General features: G+C 47.9%; 1 protein-coding gene across 3 annotated transcripts in view; it reads left to right on the top strand.

Annotated features, from left to right (window-relative positions):
- The window catches only part of LOC139060928 (uncharacterized), a 30514-nt gene extending 14018 nt beyond the window's left edge, over positions 1–16496 (top strand). For 2 of the 3 annotated variants that reach the window (XM_070540278.1, XM_070540276.1), the window contains exons 8-10: positions 13334–13547; positions 14469–14744; positions 15780–16495. In XM_070540278.1, coding sequence (XP_070396379.1) covers positions 13334–13547; positions 14469–14744; positions 15780–16013 — 724 coding nt within the window. In that variant the 3' untranslated portion in view covers positions 16014–16495. Of the gene's footprint in view, positions 1–13333; positions 13548–14468; positions 14745–15779 lie in introns of all 3 variants that reach the window. The other variant, XM_070540277.1, reaches the window with a different exon arrangement.
- Positions 16497–24051: the final 7555 nt, after the last annotated feature.

Below are 24051 nucleotides of genomic sequence, written 5' to 3'. Positions count from 1 at the left end.
TAATCTGTTGCAAAACTGTGCCCAACGGAACGAAAAGAAACCATAGAGTTTCATACAATAATTACTAGAGGGAACTGTGGCGCTAGTCTCAACGGGAGTTGCGGGCAGGGTGGTTCAGCCAGCACAGGAATTCAGGTTAGCGAATGCATTAGTCTAAACTTGTCCTTATGACTTTAGGTGGCATCGTGACTATGCAAACTGATCGATTTCAACGAAGGAATGCGTTATGAATAACTAAAACGTAACTAAAATTGTTCGATGGAAGGTTTCGGACACAATAACTCTAGCAGAGCAGCCCTATATTGAAACCATCATGCCACGGTCGCACGCGTTCACAAACGACACAGGGCACCCTTACGAATTTCTTCCTTGCTGGCGAGCCAGCACGTTGAGACGCTTGGCACGTTTGGATTTGGTCACTTCGTTTAGCCGTACTGCTGCAGTTGGTAGCGATCTTGCGTCTTCGCAGAGCCTCAGTACCTTCTTCATTTAGAAAAGTATAAATTGCTTTGAAGTTAATTAGATCAATGAAGGAAGGTAAAGCGCAATAAACAAAACCACAAGAACGTCTGAATTTATAAGCACATAGGTCCGACAAATTCGTGTACTAACCATCATTCCCGTGGTATCTGAACGATCACAGCGCCAGAGTTTCGTCTAATAGTGTAGGAAACGCTAGGGGAAAAAATAATGTTGCACGCATGTTAACATAGAGAAGTGCAAACCGTGATGCATGCGGTAACCTTCGCATCCTCGGTCCATATTATCTGCGTCGATCACAATGTACTAAAAGAATCTTACTGATCAGACCTGCGCCTCGTGAATAAAACGGACACACACTTAAGAATCTCTTGCATTAGGCCAATTCACTGGGCCATCAAACCAAATACAGAAGGCGGAAAACTGCAGCTAAATTTAATCAGAAAGGTACACCTTCAAGAAGTGACAGGAGACCTCTGAGGCGGGTTTTTTTTTTCGCTTTCTTAATTTAGAGTGGTCCACTCAGTAATTAGGCTATGAAGCTTTCCGTTCATCGAAAGCACCGCAAGCAACAATTATGTTGCATTTTAATGCAGCACGTGCAAAGTGAAGCGCAGCGTCTGACGTGTGAAGCAGGATAACTGGGCGCCTGAAAGATGACGCAGTTATTTGTGACGCACTCGAGGAAGTCCAGCAGCAAGACGTAATTACGGGAGGGGGCGGGGCGGGACATCGCTTTTGATCAGCTTGAGAACAGGACTCCCATGAGCGCTGCCTAGCAAGCAAGCGATTGTTATCTGTATAGCGAAGGGCTACTTTCGCTACTCGTATGCAGTCATCGCCAAGTGGACAAGAGCACGACACGTTCACAATTCACAGTCAACGCCCGGCAACTCTTTCCTGTGCAAAAGATACCGCAGGCACACTCACGCAGGTATCACCGTACTCGGGGACGATGGAAGTGAAACGGCGCTACTTTTTGCGCAGACCGTAGGACAGGAAGACACACACGAGCACGCACGCAGGCGCGCATACACCAAGCGCTGATGTGTCTCCCTGTGCCATACGGCCTGCGCGAAAAAGCTGCGCTGTCTGTTTCCATCGTGTATTTGCAACAATTAGCCCGAATGCCTGCTCTTACGTTACACGTGAATATAGTCAAATTATGGGGTTTTACGTGCCAAAACTACTTTCTGAATGTGAGGCACGCCGTAGTGGAGGGCTCCGACAATTTCGACCACCAGGGGTTCTTTAACGTGCACCCAAATCTAAGTACGCAGGTGCTTTCGCATTTTTCCCCCAACAAAATGCGGCCGCCATGGCCGGGATTCAATCCCGCGACCTTGTGCTCAGCAGCCGAACACCTTAGCCACTGAGCAACCACGGCGGGTGTGTGAATAGCGAATCCTTCGAAAAATATCACGCGCGTTCCGGATTCTTTGTTCGCGATAGCGTTTCACTATGGTGCAGCTGTCGAAGTCTGGAAAGCATTTACACACGCGCACATCGCTGCACGAATGGCGACAAGGCAGGGAGTTTGCGCGTTCGTCACTTTAATAAGCAGCCCATACTGATAAGCAACTATTCTGATAAGCATAAGTATAAGCACTATAAGCATAAGTATAAGCAACTATACTGATAAGCATTATGGTTGCTACTCTGAGCTCATGTCGGTCGTCTCGTTCTTTCCCGTTGAAAAACGTTGTTTCTTGCGATAAGTAGGTACCGACCGGCCAAAGTTAGCTTATAAACGCAAAAACGAAGGAAAAGAAAGCAAACGACAAACATTTTCGCGCCATCACTAAGTTAAGGCGATTCAGGCTAACTAAACACGGATGGAGTGGTGCTGACTAGACAGCAGATTCGGGTTAGGCGCTTTTGAAGAAGAGATTACTAGGAAAAGCAGGAGCTAGGCGGGCTATGAAATCTATTATACAGGTTGCCCCAACTATCATGATCCAAGATTTAAAATTGTACAAAAGCCACTTAGCTGGACAGAACCAGGGTAATGTTTGCCGTTGCTTGGAGATACTGAGGTTATTGCTTGCGTGTTGTTTCGAGGCACTTTGTGTGTATTCGCGGGCTTCTTTCACGTTCGGAAAAACTTGTGTAGCACGTATCGAGCAACAGAAAGCTGTGCTGGGAGTTTTTCATGTTGCTCTCCGGTTTTCAACTAATTAATATTCTAGAAATGTATTGATTAATTTATTATTTGTGTAAGCAGGAGATAAACACACAAAAAAATAATCTGAGCATCCCCAAGCGATGGCAAACAACATTACCTAGGTTCCGTCCACCTACGCGGCATTTGCGTGGTTTTTAAATCTTGGTGCATTATAGTTAAGACACCCTGTTTGATGAGTGGCGCGACAGAATGATGGAACTCGCAGGTAAAAGCCCTCGTCCTGCATACAGTGCACATAACTTATGCTATAAATAAGCATGCTAATTTCATCGCCCTTTCTTTGTAAGTGTATGAAATTTGCCGCAAAGTAGGAGGCCAATGGCACGCAAAAGTGAAACCCCGGCGTGTTTTTTTAAAGATGTTTAAACACATCAAACGAATATATGTCAAGTAGATAACAAAAACATTTGCTTCGGAGTGCCGCCTCAAATGCTGTGACGCCAACAGGAAACCTTACGCTTCGAATAGTTCGCACGGCAACGGTTGCAAATTAAAATATTTACGCTCGAGCTACTTCTGGACCGAGCCAGCTGTTATTTGACGGTTGTCGGTAATTATTCACGCACACGCGCTGGTCCTTCAAAGCATGGATGTTTCGATCGATTGTGTCAACGGCAGCACCAGGGACGTCATGTCGTGCAGATGCAGCGAATCAGTTCAACGTCTGATGGTTTCATCGAGGGCGTTTTCTTGTAGGCATAGTTTCCTCGAAAACTACTGCAGGAAACTCTCGCGCTGAGATCGTTCAACTAACGCGAGGATTATGGTTAGCACACTGATTTGTCCGGTATTCGTGCTCGGGGCTTCAGGCATTCTTGTCGCTTTGTTCAGGCTATGCTTTACGTGCCTTTATACTGGCCTGCATTTCAAAGCAATCTATTTGTTTTATTAAGTGCAGCAGACAATTATACTCCGTGTAAGTGCATAATCACTGTGTGTAGTAGAGTTCATAACGCTATATTTTGCAGAAAACGATCGGTTTTCCAAGTCGCAAAGCAGTTGGAAGCCATAGGGACGAAGTTTAGACAAGTAGTTGCGCTAACCATCGTGCCTATGCAGGCTGAGCCAAAGTACTTACTTGCAGCCCCAATAGACACTAGGAGCAGTGTATCCCTCTAGCGATTTTTTGTGGGAAATTCCATGGCTATGGCACAATGCTGCTAACTTCGGATAGACGAAAGGGATATGTTCACTTCGCTAAGCCTATACTCACAATGTCGCGGTTTGTCGGACCGAAGGCGAAATGGATAATAACTCGAGCCTGCTTTCACCCTCTTCTGCACGTCTAAAAAAAAATAAGGAAAAAAACTTCAGTTTATGTTTCTTTTTTTCTGGGTTAGAACAATGTAATGACGAAAGTGCGGATTCAAATGGCAGAAAAAGTGGGGCGACGTCGCGACATCATTGCAGCACGCCGCTTCAGGGTCATCTGGGAATTGTATCCGGGGCGTATGATCCATCTGTGAAGCTACGGATCATACATCCCAGATGTACAAGAAGAACGTAAAACTTGAAACGTAATCTGGGAATTGTATCCGGGGCGTATGATCCATCTGTGAAGCTACGGATCATACGTCCCAGATGCACAAGGAGAACGAAAAACATCGTTCAGGGGTTCTCGGTGCCAAACTCACCCCGATCTGATTATGAGGCGTGCCGTAGTGGGAGACGCCGAATTAATTTCAACCACCTGAGATTCTTTAAGGTGCAACCGTAGTACGGTACACGGGCGTTTCCGCATTTCGTCCCCCTATCGAAATGCGGCCACCGCATCCGGGATTCAATACCATGACCTCATGCCTACCAACACAGCGCCGTTGTTACCAAGTAGTCATAGCGGGTCAGAAGAAGGAAGCAACGAGTGCCAACCCACACGTTCAAACCCACAAGGCCTAACCTAACGTGATCAAGGTCAATTCTAACCTTAACGACGCCTAGGAAAGATGTTACGCAGAGGGAAGAAAAGAAGCTTAATGGCACTTACCACTGCGCTTGCTGGAAAGAAACGAAGACACTATGAATGTTTTGAATTGATCGTATTCAGACGTCGAAACGCTAGACACTTGCTCTAAGTGGCAGCGTTTTCACGGCAAGGCGCATTGTGAAGTTGCGCACTGTTGTACCTTTTCGGGCTTGTCTTGTCTCGAAAGGATAAACATCTGCCTCGTGTGCTATTCGTTAACGCTTACAAACGACATGCACGTTATCAGCGCGACTTCGTGGCAGGATTGCGCATCGGGCAAGTTGGCGATTCATAAGTGTATGTGCACAGCACAAAGGTTAAACGTGAACGAGACGAGTAAAAATGATTAGCGCAGTCCTGCGCTTGTCCGTGTCACTCGTCTCGTCCACGTTTAACATTTGCTCTGTACACTTACGCTTATCACCTACGGCATTCTTGACGGGAACGTGGCGCGTGCTGAATTTTCAAGGAAAGAAACACAGTGTACCCGAAAACGTACGTTACGATTATTTCACCTCTCACTCGGAGACCCAGTGCGCTTGGGGCAGTGACCCGGAGTTACTGTAGGACATTAAAGTTCCTAAGGCAAATATCTTAACGGCGCGGTAAAGTGGTCCTGTGGTCTCGGCGCTCGTCCTAGCTCTCTACTTGTTTCCTCCTCTGTAAGTTTTTTTTTTCAATTCCACGCTGCAAACACGAATTCCAGATCCAGCCACCAACCAGCCCGCCTCACCGCTTTAAATCCCTTCGGCAGCAAACGTATGCTGTTAGTATTGCTTTGTAATTGGTTTGCATTACCTGTGAAGCAGCCGGACTGCTCTCAAACACCTGTTGGGAAATGCCGCTGCGAAAACCCATAATTGTGAGGTACTATAGTCAAAAAGGACCGGCCGTCGTTGTTCAGTGGCTATGGTGTTGGGCTGCTGAGCACGAGGTCACGGGATCGAATCCCGGCCACGGCGGCCGCATTTCGGTGGGGGCGGAATGCGAAAACACCCATGTACTTAGATTTAGGTGCACGTTAAAGAACCCCAGGTGGTCCAAATTTCCGGAGTCCCACACTACGACGTGCCTCATAATCAGAAAGTGGTTTTGGCACGTGAAACCCCATAACTCAATAGTCAAAAAGTCACCTTAAAATCCTTGAACGTTTCCACACACCCACGCACACGCAGGTAATTAAATGCTATAAATTTTCCCACCTGCTTTTCTGAACTCTTGGTGTAAAAGAAACTGTCGCGCACGCGTGCGCTGTCGCTCGCCCGTGCTACGCAATGCGACAACTCTTTTAGTTGCCTCCATTTCTTTTTCATATTGCTACGGCACAATATGTGCGATCACTAAAGGCCAGCAGTGTGAAGACGACGACGACGGTTCGAAGCTTGCGCGGGCTGTCGCCTCTTGGCCAAGCGCAGCGTATTTTCCTTGTAAATATATCTGTACATAGCTTTTCGTCTGCGTCTTCCTACGTAACATATCTGGTGGAGGTGGACGTTCCCTGTACCTCGTCACGGAGCTTCGCAGTGGACGGTACGTCGAGCCTTCCTTCATGGCTCCCGGTGACGACAACCCGACTCCGCCGGCTCCGACACCTGCTGCCACTTCGCCGACCTACATCACCCTCTCCGCTCCCCGTGATCCTGGCGTATTCTCGGGCCACGATGGGGAAGACGTTGATGACTGGATCAGCCTGTATGAACACGTCAGCCGCAATAACCGGTGGGACCCTACTATTATGCTCGCCAACGTAGTCTTTTACCTCGGTGGCACACCTCGAGTTTGGTATCGCACGCACGAAGATGAGCTCACCAGTTGGGATTCACTTAAGACACAGCTTCGAGACTTGTTCGGCAACCCCTACGGTCAACGACTTGCCGCGCAGAAGGCGCTTTCCGGCCGTGTGCAGACGTCCACAGAGCCCTATGTCACGTACATTCAGGACGTCTTGGCTCTGTGCCGCAAAGTTGACACCCACATGACTGAGTCAGAAAAGGTTTCCCACATCCTCAAAGGCATTGCCGATGACGCCTTCAACTTGCTCGTTTGCAACAACGTAGCCACGGTGGATGCTGTTATAAAAGAGTGCCGCCGCCTGGAACTCGCCAAAAGCCGACGTATTGACCAGCAGTTTGCCCGTCTGCCCAACACCCCAGCGACATCTTCCTGTGCCGACGCTCCTCGTCCCAACAACACTGCCGATGTTACCAGGATCGTCCGGCGTGAGATCGAGGCCGCCTATCCGGCTGCCTTCGACTCCAGTCCCACCAACACATCTGCAGTCACGGTCTCACTGATCCAGGCAGTTGTCCGCCAGGAGTTTGAAAACATGGGTCTTCACACCACCTGCTCGGCCCATCGCCCTGATACCCGCCCGGCTTCTTCGATTTCGCCCCGTCCCGCATCTTCTTAACCACCACGTTTCCGCAACCCATCTGAATGGCGCACTGCTGACGACAAGCGTATTTGTTTCCACTGCCATCGAATCGGGCACATTTCTCGGTACTGTCGTAGTCCCTGGAGTTCCCCGATCCGGTCTGCTTATACTGCCTACTCTCGCCCCTCAGGTGGCCCTTCTCGTCCCTATTCCGCACGCTCCGATAATGCCGCCACTGATTCTCCTGCAACGAACCGCCCCTATTCTCGTTCGCCTTCGCCCCAACGACGACAATCTCGCTCTCCCCAGCCCCGTCGCTCCTACTCGCCGACTCCCTTCGGACGCCGCTCCCAGCCGGAAAACTAGACGATGCAGCGCCTCGAGGTGACGCTGCATTGCTCCCTACGCCGCCAAATCCTCTACTGACTTTGCCCACTCATCTGAACCTTCTTGACGTGCAAGTAGACGGTGTTTCTGTGTCTGCTCTCATAGACACTGGAGCGCATTTGTCCGTAATGAGCGCTGACCTTCGTAACCGGCTCAAGAAAATTATCACGCCCGCCACGACGCCTGTTGTCCGTGTCGCCGATGGCGGAACAGCCCCCGTAATTGGTATGTGTACCGCCCGCGTCTCCTTCGCCGATCGCTCAATAATCGTGCTATTCACAGTCATCGCCCACTGTCCCCACGACATCATCCTCGGCTTAGACTTCCTCTCCGCACATTCTGCTCTCATCGACTGTTCCGCCAGTACTCTCCGCCTTGACCTGCCTGTTCTAGATCCTGCTGAACCCCACCCCAGTCGCCTCAGTTCCGCCGACTTCGTTCGCTTGCCACCTTCGGCACTGACCTACGTTGACCTAGTGTCATCCCCACCAGTCCCCGATGGTCACTACATCGCGGCTCCTATGCAAGACGTCCTCCTTACACACGGGATCACAGTACCCCATACAGTTTTATCTATTACGGCGAATTGCGTCTGCCTGCCAGTGGTGAACTTTGGCTTGACGACACAAGTGCTGCCACGTGGGATGTCTATGGCCCAGCTTTGTTCATTCGAGGATCACTCCGTAGCATCCATTGCAGTAGACGACACTTCATCCGCTACTCCTCCACCATCGCAGTCGACAAATTGTACGATCGCTGACTTACGGAAAATGATTGCCCCCGACTTGCCCTCCGAGCACGCTCATGAACTCTACCGCGTTCTGTTTTCCTACCACGATATTTTTGACTTTAACGATCGTCCTTTGGCCCAAACTACAGCTGTCAAACATCGCATTAATACCGGCGATGCCCCTCCTATTCATCGCCGCCCGTATCGAGTGTCCCCAGCTGAGCGTCAAGTTATTCACGCAGAAGTTCGCAAAATGCTTGCCAAGAACATTATTGAACCGTCATGTAGTCCTTGGGCGTCACCGGTTGTGCTGGTAAAAAAGAAGGATGGCTCATGGCGCTTTTGCGTGGATTATCGGCACCTTAACAGGGTTACCAAAAAGGACGTGTATCCCCTACCTCGGATTGATGACGCCCTTGACTGCCTCCACGGTGCTCGCTATTTCTCCTCTATTGACCTTCGCTCCGGCTATTGGCAGATTGCCGTGGACGATCTCGACCGCGAGAAGACTGCCTTCGTAACACCCGACGGTCTGTATCAATTCAAGGTGATGCCGTTCGGCCTATGTAACGCTCCTGCCACTTTTGAACGCATGATGGACTCCCTTCTTCACGGTTTCAAATGGTCCACGTGCTTGTGCTACTTGGACGACGTTATCGTATTCTCCCCAACGTTCGCTACGCACCTCGAGCGCCTCTCAGCCGTCCTGGACGTTTTTCGTCGCGCCGGTCTGCAACTCAACGCATCAAAGTGCCAATTCGGCCGTCGCCAGATTACCGTCGTTGGACATCTCGTTGACGCGAACGGAGTGCAACCGGACCTAGGCAAGATCCATGCTGTTGCGCACTTCCCTGTTCCGAAGTGTGTCAAGGATGTGCGCAGCTTCATCGGCCTTTGTTCGTACTTCCGCCGTTTCGTGAGGAATTTCGCCGCCATAGCACGACCACTAACCGACCTTTTGAAAAAAGACGCTCCTTTCCAGTGGGGCGATAACGAGGCCACTGCATTCTCTCATCTAGTCGACATTCTCACAACGCCTCCCGTTCTGGCCCATTTCGATCCTTCTGCGCCTACCGAAGTCCGTACTGATGCCAGCGGTCACGGAATTGGAGCAGTACTGGCACAACGCCAGCGTGGCCACGACCGTGTTATCGCTTACGCCAGCAGGCTCCTCTCACCCGCGGAGCGCAACTATTCCATCACTGAGCGTGAGTGTCTGGCCCTAGTTTGGGCGGTTTCGAAATTCCGCCCATACTTATATGGCCGATCCTTTTCCGTTGTCACAGACCATCACGCACTTTGTTGGTTATGCTCATTGAAAGACCCTTCAGGAAGACTTGGTCGCTGGGCCTTACGCCTCCAAGAATATTCGTTCTCTGTCACCTACAAATCTGGCCGACTACACAAGGACGCTGACTGCCTGTCTCGCTACCCGGTAGACGAGCCTGACGACGCCGACAGTAGTACCGCCGACGGCATTTTCTCTGTGTCTGCCTTCGCTAACATCGCCGATGAGCAGTACCGAGACCTATCGCTGCGAGTACTCATCGAGCGTCTGCGCTCTACACCTACCGACGCATCCGTTCGCCGATATGTCCTCCAGGGCGGCATTCTGTACCGAAGGAGCTTCCTCCCTGATGGCCCTGATCTTCTTGTTGTCGTGCCACAACATCTACGCCAGACTGTGCTCTTTGAGATGCATGACGCACCCACTGCAGGACATCTTGGGGTAACCCGCACGTACGACCGCGTCCGCCGCCGCTTCTATTGGCCTGGTCTCGCTCGCTCCGTTCGACGCTATGTTGCTGCCTGTGATCCCTGCCAGCGTCGGAAGACACCTCAGGTGCTACCTGCCGGTCATCTCCAGCCGATCACAGTCCCTGTGGAACCGTTCTTTCGTGTTGGATTAGACCTGCTCGGTCCCTTTCCCACGTCATCCTCTGGGAACAAATGGGTAGCCGTCGCGACTGATTACGCCACCCGATACGCTATCACTCGGGCTCTCCCTACCAGCTGCGCCACTGACGTCGCGGACTTTCTCTTGCGTGACATTATCTTGCTTCATGGCGCCCCGCGACAGCTGCTTACTGACCATGGTCGAAACTTCCTCTCGAAAGTTATCGCTGACATTGTGCGTTCCTGTTCCATTCAACACAAACTGACTACTTCATACCATCCTCAAACCAATGGCCTGTCAGAGCGATTAAACCGTACTCATACCGATATGCTGGCCAAGTACGTTTCCAAGGACCACCACGACTGGGACATTGCCCTTCCTTACGTAACATTTGCGTACAATTCTTCCCGGCACGACACCACCGGATTTTCTCCCTTTTATCTACTGTACGGTCGCGAACCTACCTTGCCCCTAGACACGGCACTTCCTCCTGCTGCGGTCTCAACAAGCGAGTATGCGCGCGACGCCATCGCCCTCGCCGACCACGCACGCCAGCTTGCCCGTGCTCGACTTACGGCCTCACAGACCACTCAGCAGTGTCAGTACAACGCCCGCCATCGTGACGTACAGTTTTCACCTGGTGCGCTCGTGCTCCTGTGGTCGCCCTCTCGTCACGTCGGACTTTCAGAGAAGCTTCTTTCGCGATACACAGGGCCCTACCGCGTGCTGCGCCAGGTGACGCCTGTGACTTACGAAATTGCTCCTGTGGGCTCAACCTCGTCCTCTCCTGTGGCATCTAGTGATGTCGTACACGTCAGTAGGCTCAAGGCCTACTACACTGCTTCCGAGTCCGATCTTTAGTCGCTCCGGGACGGCGCTTTTGCAGCCGGGGGTAGTGCTACGGCACAATATGTGCGATCACTAAAGGCCAGCAGTGTGAAGACGACGACGACGGTTCGAAGCTTGCGCGGGCTGTCGCCTCTTGGCCAAGCGCAGCGTATTTTCCTTGTAAATATATCTGTACATAGCTTTTCGTCTGCGTCTTCCTACGTAACAATATTTAATTTAAATTTCATGCCCGCGCCTTGGTCTAACCCGTTTTATGAACACGCGCCGCAATAGGGGAGTCACACCGCGGCGATCATATCAACGACGTAGTTGGCGTTTGCGTGATAAAAAAAAAAAAAAACATGTGTGATTGTGGTTTAAGGGTTAAAAAATATGCAGGCTTAGAAAGGCTAGGAAGGTAAAGTGTTGCTTTGAGAATATACTTAGGTATTTAGCGATTGCCCCGATAGCTGCATGCCTTTCTCGTGACGCACATTTCCTGACAGGACGGTGTTGGAGCGTAAGCTCAACTCATGCCAGACTATATTGGAAGGGTGTAGAAAGATACGCTCCAGAAGGCGCAAACATTAGGTGCAGATTACTCGTGAGACTAGTAGCCTACTGAATGAGGCAAGATTTTATCCTCTTAGCGAGCGATGGACTGAGTACGCAGACTTGACATGTTTGACGCTGAAACTTGGCGCAAGTTTCTACAAACTCTGAAATAAATATACATCCTTTGGGGCACTCATTTTCCCCAGACAATAACCACCACGGCATCTTCTTGCGTTTCGCTTCTTGAAAACACTGCGCTTGCTACTTTCCCGCAAGGATTGATGCGGAGCGCTGATAGCAGGCATGCCGTTCGTGATTCGGAAGTATACTGTGAAGTAATTCGTGCCCTGAAAGGGTGAATGAGGGTGCACATGCATGTATATAACTCGCACCTTTACACCCTTTCTAGCTGTAAGTGTGTGAGTTGTGGACCCATTTACATCCTTTATTCAGTTTGAAGGGTGTAAATAATTTTATAGTCTACCTGGTACGCAGCCTTAAAATAAGGAGAAGCACACAAGGTACACGACGAATATCGTTGTGCAAACGAAGATACGCCACAAAGGGTGTCAACAATTTAACGCGACAGCGTTAAGCGCCCCCTGTCGCAGAAAATCCAGCGTCATTATCAGCGCCGGTGTCACGCGAATGCAAATTGCCATGTAGATATAGGTATATGTATATGCCACGCCTTGCTATATGACATGCGATATGTATGGTCTCTATTGCCACACCATTCTATCACTAATGTTCCTTATACCTTCTTACATTCTTGAGAAAGTCATTCCGCGGAATTTTGAGAATGACAGCCCCGAAACAAATGTCATGAAATAAAACACCGACCGTGCATGTATCTGGTGTTAAATCTCCTTAGGTCTAAATATTAAAAGTGCGAAACAATAACAGAAACCTGAAAATTACGTAATTTTTTGGGCGCATCTGTGCACTAGCTCCGGAATCGACCCACGCAAGAGTCCGCGTTTCTACCAGAAAGCTCCCCTTCGCCCATAGCCGTCACCCGCAACGTTTCCCGGTAAACGTTACGGTTACATACGCTCCAGTTGCCGGGAAACGGGAGAAGCAGTCAGGGATCTTTGAATGATATCACGTTCCACTCTTTTGAAGGCGAAGCTTAAGCGTCCTTCAACATTTTTTTATGTATTGAAGAAACGGTATTTTAATATATTTGAGAACAATTACCCAGCATGGGGGGCGTAGTACTGTAACAGTGCAAGAGACCTGTTCACGCGACGCAAAGTATTTCTGGCGGTACTACTGCATTGATAAATGGGCCGGCCGAAATGTCATGGTGTATTAGATGACCCAATAAGGCCTCGTAACTAGGCTGTCCCAAAGCTAGTAAATTTGATGAATAGTAGTCCCGTTCTGCATGGTAACCCTCTTAGCGAATCAAACTAGTAGTCGGGAATTTAGAACTCAAACGCAAGAGAAGGAAAAGTGATAAAAGACGCCACCGAATTACAACTGGCTTATTCTTGTCGAAACAGATGGTTTCGTACCATTTAGAAACAATTACCGCTACAGAAAAATACAACGAATAAAAATGTAAGAAAAAAGGGAACACTGAATGCGATATGATCGAAACCTAACGAAAGGAAGACAGAACGTGGAAACTAACACAGCATGAACATATAACGCTTACTTCATTTTTTTATTTTTTTGGCATAGATTTCTTTTTCAAAGTGATTTCCGTCTTTGTTTTTCTTTTTTAGTTTCTCGTTACCTGTTTTTAGGGAGCACTCAAACGTAAATTGTATGAAAGTGGTCGTTTCGAAAACAATAAACCAACTGGAAGTCCGCAACCCACTCTATAGCATATTTTTCTTTCCGACTCTCGTATTCTATGCTAGAATATTAACACTGGGCTTCAGAACTTACAACAGCCGCTCATCGACGTCCACGTATGCATCCAGAGCGGCCACATTCACGATGCCCCTCCCCACGACGCGAGACTTGGACGCCTTCTACGGCGACCTGCGAGTGAATGCGGACTACGGACAGCGGTCCTTCCTGGACGACTATCTGGCCGTGCTCTCTCAAATCCGCAGCAAGGAACTCCTCAGCGTGGTATACGGGGACTCCGGCTCCTTTTACCCTTCTCCGCCCCCTAGGAACCCAGAAGTGGAGGCAAGTTACGCATGCTTTTCGGGTAACTCCCTTTGTTCTTCAAAGAAAAAAGTAGCCGCTAGCCTTCAATGCTCCAGCGTCAATGGCCAAACAGGGTCCCGTCAATATACCTGGCCGCTGATACCTTCTCAGCCACCGCGTAATAAGTTGTTATTGTAGTAGCAACAATTGGTGCTGTAGAAATTCTAGTTATGTTAGTATCAGTTGTAGTAATTCTAGTGCAGGTTGCTATTGCAGTAATAGTTCTCGTAGTAATAGTACTTGTAGCGGCTGTTGTTAAAGTTCTAGTTATATCAGTATTATGTGTAATAGCAGTACAGGTTGCTACTGTGTCAGTAGTAGTAGTTCTCGTAGCAGTAGTACTTGTAGAAGCTGTAGTTATTGTAGAAGGTGTAGTTATATTAGTATTAGTTGTATTAATAGTAGCGCAGGTTGCTATGTAGCAGTAGTTCTCGTAGTAGCAGTACTTGCAGTAGCTGTAGTTGTTGACATTCTAGTTATGAGTACTAGTTGCAGTGCAGGTTGCTACTGTAGTAGTAATGATGGTTCCTGTAGTAGTAATAGTAATGGTAGTAGTAGTAGTAGTAGTAGTAGTAGTAGTAGTAGCAGTTATTCCTCTAGTAGTAGTAGTAATAGTAGTAGTAGTGGTAGTATTCTTAGTGGTTCCTCTAGTGGTGGTGGTGTGAGTAGTAGTAGTAGTAGTAGTAGTAGTAGTAGCAGTAGTAGTATTACTTTCTGTAGCACTATAGCAGGTTGCTACTGTAGTAGTAGAAGTAGCAGCAGTAGAAGTAGTTAACTGGCGGATGAGGTTCTTTTTCACACCACATCACGCGTTGTCGGCACGCAAGCCACATATTCCGCACAGATTTGTGGTGGCCGACAGCACGCACGTCTCCTGTTTCGCGCGCCGCGTTCCCGCAGGTGACCGCGACCGGCAAGGCGCGCGTTCCCCTGACCTGGCTCCTACCTCCGCGTTTCGGCGCCGACGCGCCCCCGTCGCTCAACTACGGCGGGTTCGCGCTCGAACTGGTCGCAGCTCTTCTCCGCGGAGCGTCGCTGGACCACTCGTGGCTGGAGTGCCTGCAGACGCTTGAGCCTCGAGTCGCGATCGCGAGTGAAGACGAGGACAACAGCGACTGGGCTCGCCTGGCTATGGCCACCGAAGTGGTGGCGGCGTTCGTCGACCGACACCTTGAGGTAGGCAGACACACGAAAAAAGCTTAAAGAGAACCTCGCTATAACGAAGTTGCGGAGGTAGCCATAACGACTTCGTTATATACAGTATATCATGCGCTGCAATATGAATATCTATGATGATTTTTAGAGAAACTTGTTTATATCTGTTATTTCGTTATATCCCGTTTTGTTATAACGAGGTTGGGCTGTATAGACCCCCCCCCTCCCCCCCCGAAATCGGTACCGCTCACTCTTAAGTATACGATAGCACACGGACATAGTGACGTCTCCACATGCTGCGCGGGTGTTCGTCACAGGCGACCTTTCTATTTGCATATAATGTCCACGCATGCACTCGGAGTCTGTTTGCATCAACTTTAATTGAACCTTTTCAGAAAGCCCCCCTTCGCATAGATTAGATGAAGTGAGTTGGGTCCGCTGTCCTTGCGTTTTGTTAGGGAGAGATACCTTTGGCTTTTACGCTTTTTTTTCACGGTTGGTAGTGAGTGAACTCTGACCGGCGATAGAAAGGCGCTATTATAAAGGGCACGTAGCCTCCCGTAACCAAGTTGCAACTTGCGTTCGTAGCCAAACAATAGGTAATATAGCTTTTCAAGACACCGGCGTTTTTACGCAAGAACTTTCGGGTGTCTGAAAGTTTGGGTGCCGTTATGGAATGCTCGGCAAGGGCCGTCGTCCTCCTCTTTCACCACCTCTCTCACCCAGTGACGGCCTGGGGAGAGGGTGCCGTGGCCGCTGGGGGAGGCTGTCACCTTCCACTCAAGTGACAGATATTTGACGAATCGGTTTATACGTATAGCCCCTTAGGCTACCACCACAAATTTCCTTGTTAACCGATCTGTTCTCTATGGAATTCTATGCGGAAACAAATGCTACCTAGATATTCAAGGTGCAACAAATATGCGTCTGAAGGCACATTCATCTCTTTGTTAATGCTACAAGCTTTCTATAATCGTTTGGCTGTTTTCTTACGTTGAAAGTCATCATCAATCGTTTCTGCAAAATTTTTACTTAATGTTGCTTTCTCCCGTGCAGGTGGGCCAGCCGCTTGTACTTCCTGGGCTGGAGTTCCTCAGTGAGGACATGCTCTTCTTCGTGTCTGCCTGCGCGGGGATGTGCGCCAAGGGGGACTCGAACGCCCCCTACCGCTGCAACCTGATCGCGAAGAGCTCGCCGAACTTCGCAAGAGCCTTCGGCTGTTGGCACGGTTCTCGCATGAGCTCTCCGAAGCTCTGCCTGTACTCCAACCGAACGAGAAAGGGCGAGTAAAGAAAGAAGGGTGGCATGTCGGCTCAGTGGTGGTTTCTTCGCACAGGGTTATCAGCTCGGAGTGGTAAAAGGAAAACAGCTTGAGTCTGTCCGTAATCGCACAACAGTTGACGAAATAAGAGAACACAGGAATGGTTGACGGACGCAGCAGCCCTGTTCCCGCTATAGTTTGTAGCTTTCTTCAGCAACATGTCCTCGTCCAAACAGAAGTGGAAAAGCAAAAAAAAAAAAATCGAATGCAGCATGTGCTGCCATTTTTCTATCAACGTCTTTGCACTTGCTGATAGGCAGAATGCGTGTGCATCAACTCATCATCATCAACGAGAACATAGAAATGTTCACTTAGCTGTAGTCGACGTAAACGTGAGGTGGTGCTACCAGCGTTGCCCACACTGTCAGCCTATCTTGGCAACTGCAGACAGACAATATCGTGATGCAGCGTGCAGAAAGTCGCACCAACACTTGAGGCTTAGTCGCATGTGGGGTATGATTATACCAAGCCGTTCAACAGTAGTTAACTGAAAAGCGATCATATTTTGTAAATAAATGTGCACTGGTGTGCTACACGACAACTTGGTTGTTTATTCTTCGTAACTCTGCCAGCCATCCGTGCATAATAAGATAGCAATGGCAAATCCATTGCAAAATCCTTGAGATGCAAAAATCTAAAAACGAAGGTATTGAATGGTAATAAAAAATGAAATGTCACCAAGAAATCTAATACATCCAACCAATACAACGCGGGATATTCCAGCATGCTACATTCCAAATCCGGCGCAAAAGGAAAAAAATTAGAACATCGGCATCACTCAGTGTAAATGCCGCAGCGATTTCTAAAGTTCGATACAGAGACAGGAGCTAATATGAGTCGTCAAGAACAAGCTCCTAATGTCGCGACAAATCATATTAAGGAAACAATCAACGTTAATCGTCATTGCATTTTATCTGTGGCAAACTTACTTCTTTATGTGGTTCCTATCTCGGGGTAGGTGATTTCATGCTGAGCATATGGTATGGTATGAAGAACTTTATTTAGGTCCTGAGGGATCAGTCTGGGACTGATGCGGGCCACTCCCACGTCGGTACAGAGAGGCCGAGCCCCTCTGCTATCACACGGGCCCTCTGGACAGCCCTGAGTTGGTCCGCCAGCACTTCACTGTGCAGCATTCGCTGCCACCACTGTTCACCTCGAGAACCATCACCGGCCTACGCCAAGCAGCGCCACAGCATGTGTTGTAAATCGAGCAAACCCCCACACTTACTACAGTAGACTGAAACCCCGCAGTCCGGATTAATTTTATTCATGATGACAGGGTTAGGGTACGTCCGTGTCTGCAGAAGCCGTAATGTAACCGCCTGCGGCCTATTTAATTTAGGATGTGGCAACGGGAATGCCCTGCGCCCTAAGTAATAGTGCTTGGTGATTTCGTTGTAGGTTAACAGTTGGTCCCTGTACTCAGGAGCGGGAGATCCAGCCCCTTCAGGGAGTACACGGCACACTAATCCTCGTGCCTCCCTGTGCGCCACCTCGTTGAGGTTACGCGGGGCTCCCTCCACTGTACCCATGTGCGCCGGGAACCAAGTAACGGTATGCGAAGTGATATCTCTACCCTGCAGCAGTCTGTTAGCCGGTTCCGCAACAAGTCCTCTCGAGAAGGCTGTAATCGCAGATCGCGAGTCGCTAAACACCAAAACTCTTCTAGAATCAATTAGTGCTAGAGCAATAGCCACCTGTTCAGCAACCCCCGGTGTCTATGCTGAGCATAGACAGAAAATAATTTTTATGTCGTCAGTAAAGGATCTTGAAAGCGACGAGACAGGCTTAATTAAGGTGCGTAATTTGTGTGAAGAGCACCGTCAGAGGGAAGATATGTATCATACGTAGTGTATATATTGCAGCCTGCTATCCAGCTCAGCCGCTCGCGAAAATCACGGTAAGCTTTTGCAAATACTCCTTTTACGTTTTACACGTTCACGAAAAAGACAGTGCAATAGTAAGTCATGGCAAACTGCAACGAACACCATCACGAGATGGGAAGTATTGCGGCTATGTCTCCGGATAGACTATTCCACAACTACAACGCACGCAGGCGACACTATATGAACCTTTCCACATTCATACCGATGCTGCAGAGAACAGAAACCAGAAGCGAAATATTTTGACCCTTGCTAGCCTGGCAGCGCGACAGCCCGAAAGCGCACGTACTTTCAAGTGCGGTCCACTACAGCGCCGCCGCATCTTTCTTCCGCTTCAGGCCCTCTCCAGGGTAGGCGGTCGGGCCACTTGAAAGTATTCTAGTTGACTATGCGCTTGCTCTATGCGGTGTGCGTGGCAGTTACTTCGGTTTGGTGTGCCTCCTATTGTGTGGCACCTGGTGCAACCGAAGGGAGAAGTAAAGAAGCCTGAATTCGCAAAGGATGGCGCAGTTCGTTGCCTTTGGCTGTTCGAACCACGTCTCACGACTCTCCCAACTGATTGCGCAACTGACTGCGCAACGCGGGCTGGTGTGAGAACACTTCATAGACGAAGTTTTTCGTGTCCTAAAAGACAACAGGTGAACATACAGTTTACGTCCTGGTCTTCATTTGTGCTAATTAGTGTACTCATGAAAACGTCACTCATGTCCCTAACTTCTGAGCGTTTTCTGAGCCTCCACCGTTAACACGTCAATAAAACAAGGTCAATGATGTCTTCTTTTGTAATACCACTTCGTTTTTTTTTTCTTTTTTATATGGAAGCATGATGACATGATCTTCGGTAACGCGCGTGCGCTCAAGACGAAAAAAAAAACGAAAGGTACCCGAGGCAGAGAGAGAGAGGGTGGGGTTCCAGCTGGCAAACCGTTCAAATGAACCGGTTCATTGCAGTGCGCTGCGCACTTTGCCCAACTTTACTTCAGAATTGGTAAACAATACTACAATGTGTTCACCATTTCGGGAACAAACGGCTTCGAAATGTCACTGTCACTGGAGCCAAAGCGTTGTTTTTTGTGCCTCTATGTTATCTAAAGCAAACACCATCCTCGGACAGCTTTTCTATATAATGTTTTTCATTGTAACTTTGAGAATGCGTAGCCACCCTGCGAATTATAATAATACCTCTAAGTAATCGATACACAGAGTAAGCCTTTTATCTAACTACACACTCGGCCTCAGCAGTAAACAATCTTCGAAACAAATAATCATTACCACTTTCGTGTAACGGCAGCGCCCCATTTCATGACATCGGCAACATTGGAAAGCGTGTGCCATATCAAAGTGGGGCGATACCAGAGTATGTCGCATATAGCCGAGGCAGCGGTAGATTCAAAGTGACCACTAAAGGTGCTAAAGAAATGTAACATCAGAAATAGCGTCACTACATTGTTCGAATGATATCGCACTACCATCGATAGCCATGGTGAGATGAGTTCTGCCGTAATTCTTTTTTCCGGTGTGCTGACCGCAGTAGATCAAGATACCCAGCGTTCCTAGTACTGCGCGAATACGTTCACCGATAATCGTCTGTTCGTTCCTTCCTGTTCCGTCCTCGCGCTTTTTTCCTTCGCCGTCCGTATACGCATCTCTCTACGGAAAGAGCGAGTTACAGTAAACGCAGAAGCGCGTATCGGCAGCTTTTTTTTTTCTTTCAAAAACGCTTGAAAGGTTTCCATTACATGGGTGTTCTCATTGAAGTCATCTGAAACCATAGGCACTGCATGTTATAGATTGCGTCGGTACATGCCAGCAGATAAAGAACATGGATAGTTACAGCAATAATAGCTATAGGTGTCCTCCTGGTTAAGCTCAGTGACGAAAGATGGCGCCACCAACCCGGATGCTCGCGTTTATGCGCCCAGTAATTTCGCGTTTCGTGAACGGTAATTACGCGTAACGGTAAGTTCATACTCCCTAGTATTGTTGACACAGCGGCGGGGGATGCCTTCATTCTTACATTATATCGAAGTGGGTAGGACTATTTCAGCTGCACTGGTCATTCGTTAGTGCTGAAAAGCGCCGAAAGTAAGGAGAGACCAGAGTCGGCGGTCCACACAAGAGTTCAAAGCCCGAATTGCCTACGTGACAATGTCGCAGTCGCGATTTCTTTCACGACGCTATAATACAAAGTCGACTTGACGACTATGTATTACGACGACTATGACGACTATGACGAAACTTCGACTGAATGTGCCGTGTAACTTGACAATAAAGAAATAAAACATTAGTGGTATATACCATCTCTAATTTTCACTCAGAAGGGAACTCGATTACCAACGTCTGTTTACTTTGCGTTTTCGTTTTTTTTTTTCTGATTCCATAGTATAAAAAACCTTAGAAATTGCCGATTTCACCATATTCCCAGGTTAGGGATATCGCTTATAGTTACTGTTGCATGCTACAAAAGAAAAGTTCGGAGCATAATATAGAGAGCACCGTAAAGGTACGCATTGGCTGTTTACATGTTATCAGGCTATCGTCCAACCGAAATAATATCATAGATAAACGTATAGCTAAAGAGCGCACATTCACATAGGGTCCAGCGGCGGAGCTACTGCACTGCTGCCAGCGCCCCTAGCGGCCGGTCAGACCGGTAATCTTCTCTACCCATATTTTAGATGCGCGGTTTAGCTTTATTTTGATTTCGGTTTTGATGGCAATGCTTCCGACTCTGGTCTTTCTTTGACTGTTAAAATATTTAACTACGTCGAATTTAGAAGAGAGGGCACGAGCTTTAATACTTCATTGTGCTTCTGGGTTCAGACGTTCTTGTGGCTTTGTATATTGCGCTATATAAATCTTATTGTCGGATATTTCAGCGCAATCTGTATTCTTCGAACTGCAGAAGGCGCTGAGAACGCGTACAATCGCTATTAATTGCAATGATTGAGCTTGGCCAGGTGGCCAAATCGAAACGCGCCAAGCGTCTCGAGGCACTGGCATGCCCGCGATAAGTTCATAAGGTCGTTTCATTCGCTTGCGAATCCATGCGTTCATGGCTTATTGGTTTCAATATCAGCCTTCTGTGCTAAAGTCCCTGTGTTCGAATCCTGCCGTCGGGCAATTTTAATGATGTTGTTTTAATTATTTATTACTCAATACACTGTTGAAAACGACGAGTTTACAAAGTCACAAAGCCGTGTTTCAAACCAAAAGGACGAAGTTTAGGCAAATCCATGTACTTCCCATAATTCCCATGCTTGGACAACCACTCCCATTGCAGTTCCCGTAGACACTAGCGCCAGAGTTCCCTCTAGTAACTTTTGTAGGAAACTCTATGGGTTAGCGTTCGCGCCTGCTTTATGGTCGTCGGGTAGAGTACCATCTGGGGGGCGCTTCACAGCGGAAGTCGGAAGAAGAGAGACGCGTGATAACCTGACACCTGACAGACGCACGGACGGAGCGTCTACCCCTTGCCATCGGGAACGGCAGCGTTGGATGCTCAGACGCCCGGGTTCTGCAAGCAAGCGTAGCTAAATTAGTCCCACCTAATTAGGTCGTGCGATCCGGGTAGCGTCGCATTGCGGCAACTCACGGAACTAAGGCGCGCCAACGGCTCCCATTGGGGAGCGAGCGATGGCACTGGCATTGAAAAAAAAAAAATAGAGTAGGCGTTGACGGAGCGATGGCCGTACGCTGTAGAAGTTGAGGGGGAACGCAGCCACTTGGGAGGAGGCGTGATGTTCCACCATGAACGTGCACGTCAGCTTTATTATAGCATTCTGGAGCAAAGCTCTCGTATGTAAGCTTTCTTTGAGAAATACGCTTTATGTCTAGAAGTGCGACAAAAAGCGTATCTCCGACCCTTTAATGATGTCGGAAAATCACGTTTCTGTGTTACTACTATAATTTTGAAAATGATTGAGCGCTATTGAGAGAAATATGTGAATATTTTATATTCCGTAAATATAAAATTTTGAACCGCGTTCTTCGTGAGTTCAGAATTTATGTGGCGCAATTGCACATATATCCTTTCATTCCCAACTCTAGGAGGAAAAAATCGACTACGTACACTATGCTGGTCCAATGTGATTTTACACATACGGTTTGGTTTCTTTTGCTTTCTTGGTTAATAAATTTGATTACCCATCACACAAGCCTATCTCGTATTCTGACTCTACCATCGTCGCTGACGCATCATGTCGGCATTCAGATATCAGAATCTGCTTTGCAATTTTCGAGTCATTGTTTCCGCTGCCAATTCTTCCTCTTAACTTTTTACCAAGTTCAACCAGCAAAATAATCAGGAGCAGCCGGTCACCTATTTAGGAGGGAATATTGTGCTATCTGCGCACAAGGTTAAGCACAGTCGCACTTCAATTAACAGCCATATTGAACCGATAATAAATTCAATTTTTTTTGAAGTTTCGGCCTATTGGTATTCAGTTTCTGGAGAACGCCGCACAACAATGCAGGCACAACGAAAGCACTCACAGTAAACGCACTAATCATAATAGCAGTGCGCTAGTGTTCATTCTTTTTGTAGCGTTGCGCGAACGAATTAAAAAAATTCCTTGAGCTGAGAGGTTGCCTTTTCCTCATATACGTGCTTTAGGTGGCAATGCACGCTTGCCAGGGGCAAAAAATAAACTGACCTTATTTATTTATTTATTTATTTATTTATTTATTTATTTATTTATTTATGTTTTTACGTACTGCAGCTCAGTCAAGGCTATCGCTGGAGTGGGTGTCGTTATATACGAATAAGAAAATGAGAACGCGACGCAAAGTTCAAAGGTTTTAGAGGTACTTCCCGCAGCTCAAGCCTCGGGACTATAGGGGCCGAAAAACAAGTTTGCGTGAAGACTACCGCAGTGCACAGAGGAGAACGGCCAAGCATCGCTACAGAGAGAAGCACAAGGAGCCTCTGCAAGTGGCATAGCTGCCTCTATTTTTTTCCCCATGCCAATGCTCATTAAATTTAATGCCTACGTATGCAGGAGCGCCTGTATAATAAGTAGGAAACCCTCCAGCATTTTTGAGAACATTATAGGACATCTACTGACGGAAAACTTACGTAAATTCTTGTTTGCGGCTTGGGGAACATCTTCAAGCAGACTTCTTCAATAACATCCTTGATCTGGATGAGGAACAACCTGACATGGAAACAAAGTCGACATCATTGTTGCCATGAATGTAAAAAAAAGGACATCTAAACCGGAGGGGGCCTGGGCTGGTTCCCCTTAATTTTGCACATGAGTATACGAGATACAAAGGAAGCGTATACGTATGGCATAAGATAAGGAGGAGTATCACGTGACTAGAAAAAAGTTAGGGAGCAGACAGGAACTGTACACAGAGTGGAGAAAAAGGACTCGCAAAAGCAGCGGTGTGGAAAATTGAGAGGGGTGTCTCGTTTTTTTCCTTCAAAGTATTAAAAGCGAAGAGACTGGAAGAAGTTCGAGACAAGCTCGCCAGGCACCTCACGGAAGAGTTATGTTGATAGCGCACGCGGGTAGCTGAGCGAGCGCATTAAAAAAGCACAAGGGAGTCCGTTAAAATCACATTAACCGCCTTCGCCGAATAAGGGTTACTTTAGCATTTCGTACAAAAAAAGAAAACGACGTCGCAGCAAGACACCGTGACCTTTGGATGCGCTTGTGAGCTCCAGACGTACACTAAGTCGGACATAGATGGAACGTGTAATTATTATTCAAATGAACTGAAACCGCGCATTCTGGCTGCTGCTAAAAAAAAGGAACAACACAGCGTGGCTGATATGAGAAGTCAGATTAAAGTAGCTTAAAAATTTTACAGGCTTTTCTAAGGAACCACTTGAATAACAATACAAAGCTTCGACGAAACTTCCGTTGGGCTAGGTGTTCTAGGTGATCGAGGTCGACGTTAACGTGTTCTGCCTCAAATTTTCACTGTTTTGTATATAGTCCGTGGCCAAGTTTACTGTGATGTTTAACAAAGTTACTTTTTTAAAAGATTATTTTTGTTTTTGAGCAAGATGAGAAGACTGTAGAAAAATCTATCGAGATTGAGTATCAAAATAAGTGACGTCTGCAAAATTCAGCAGTGCAGCCCAGCTTAGCTAATCACTTAAAGGCAACTG

The sequence above is a fragment of the Dermacentor albipictus genome, chromosome 6 (assembly GCF_038994185.2).
Source record: "Dermacentor albipictus isolate Rhodes 1998 colony chromosome 6, USDA_Dalb.pri_finalv2, whole genome shotgun sequence".
Classification (NCBI taxonomy): Eukaryota; Metazoa; Arthropoda; class Arachnida; order Ixodida; family Ixodidae; genus Dermacentor; species Dermacentor albipictus.
Note: the sequence above shows the minus strand (reverse complement) of the source record. Positions and strands in the feature narration are given on the sequence as shown.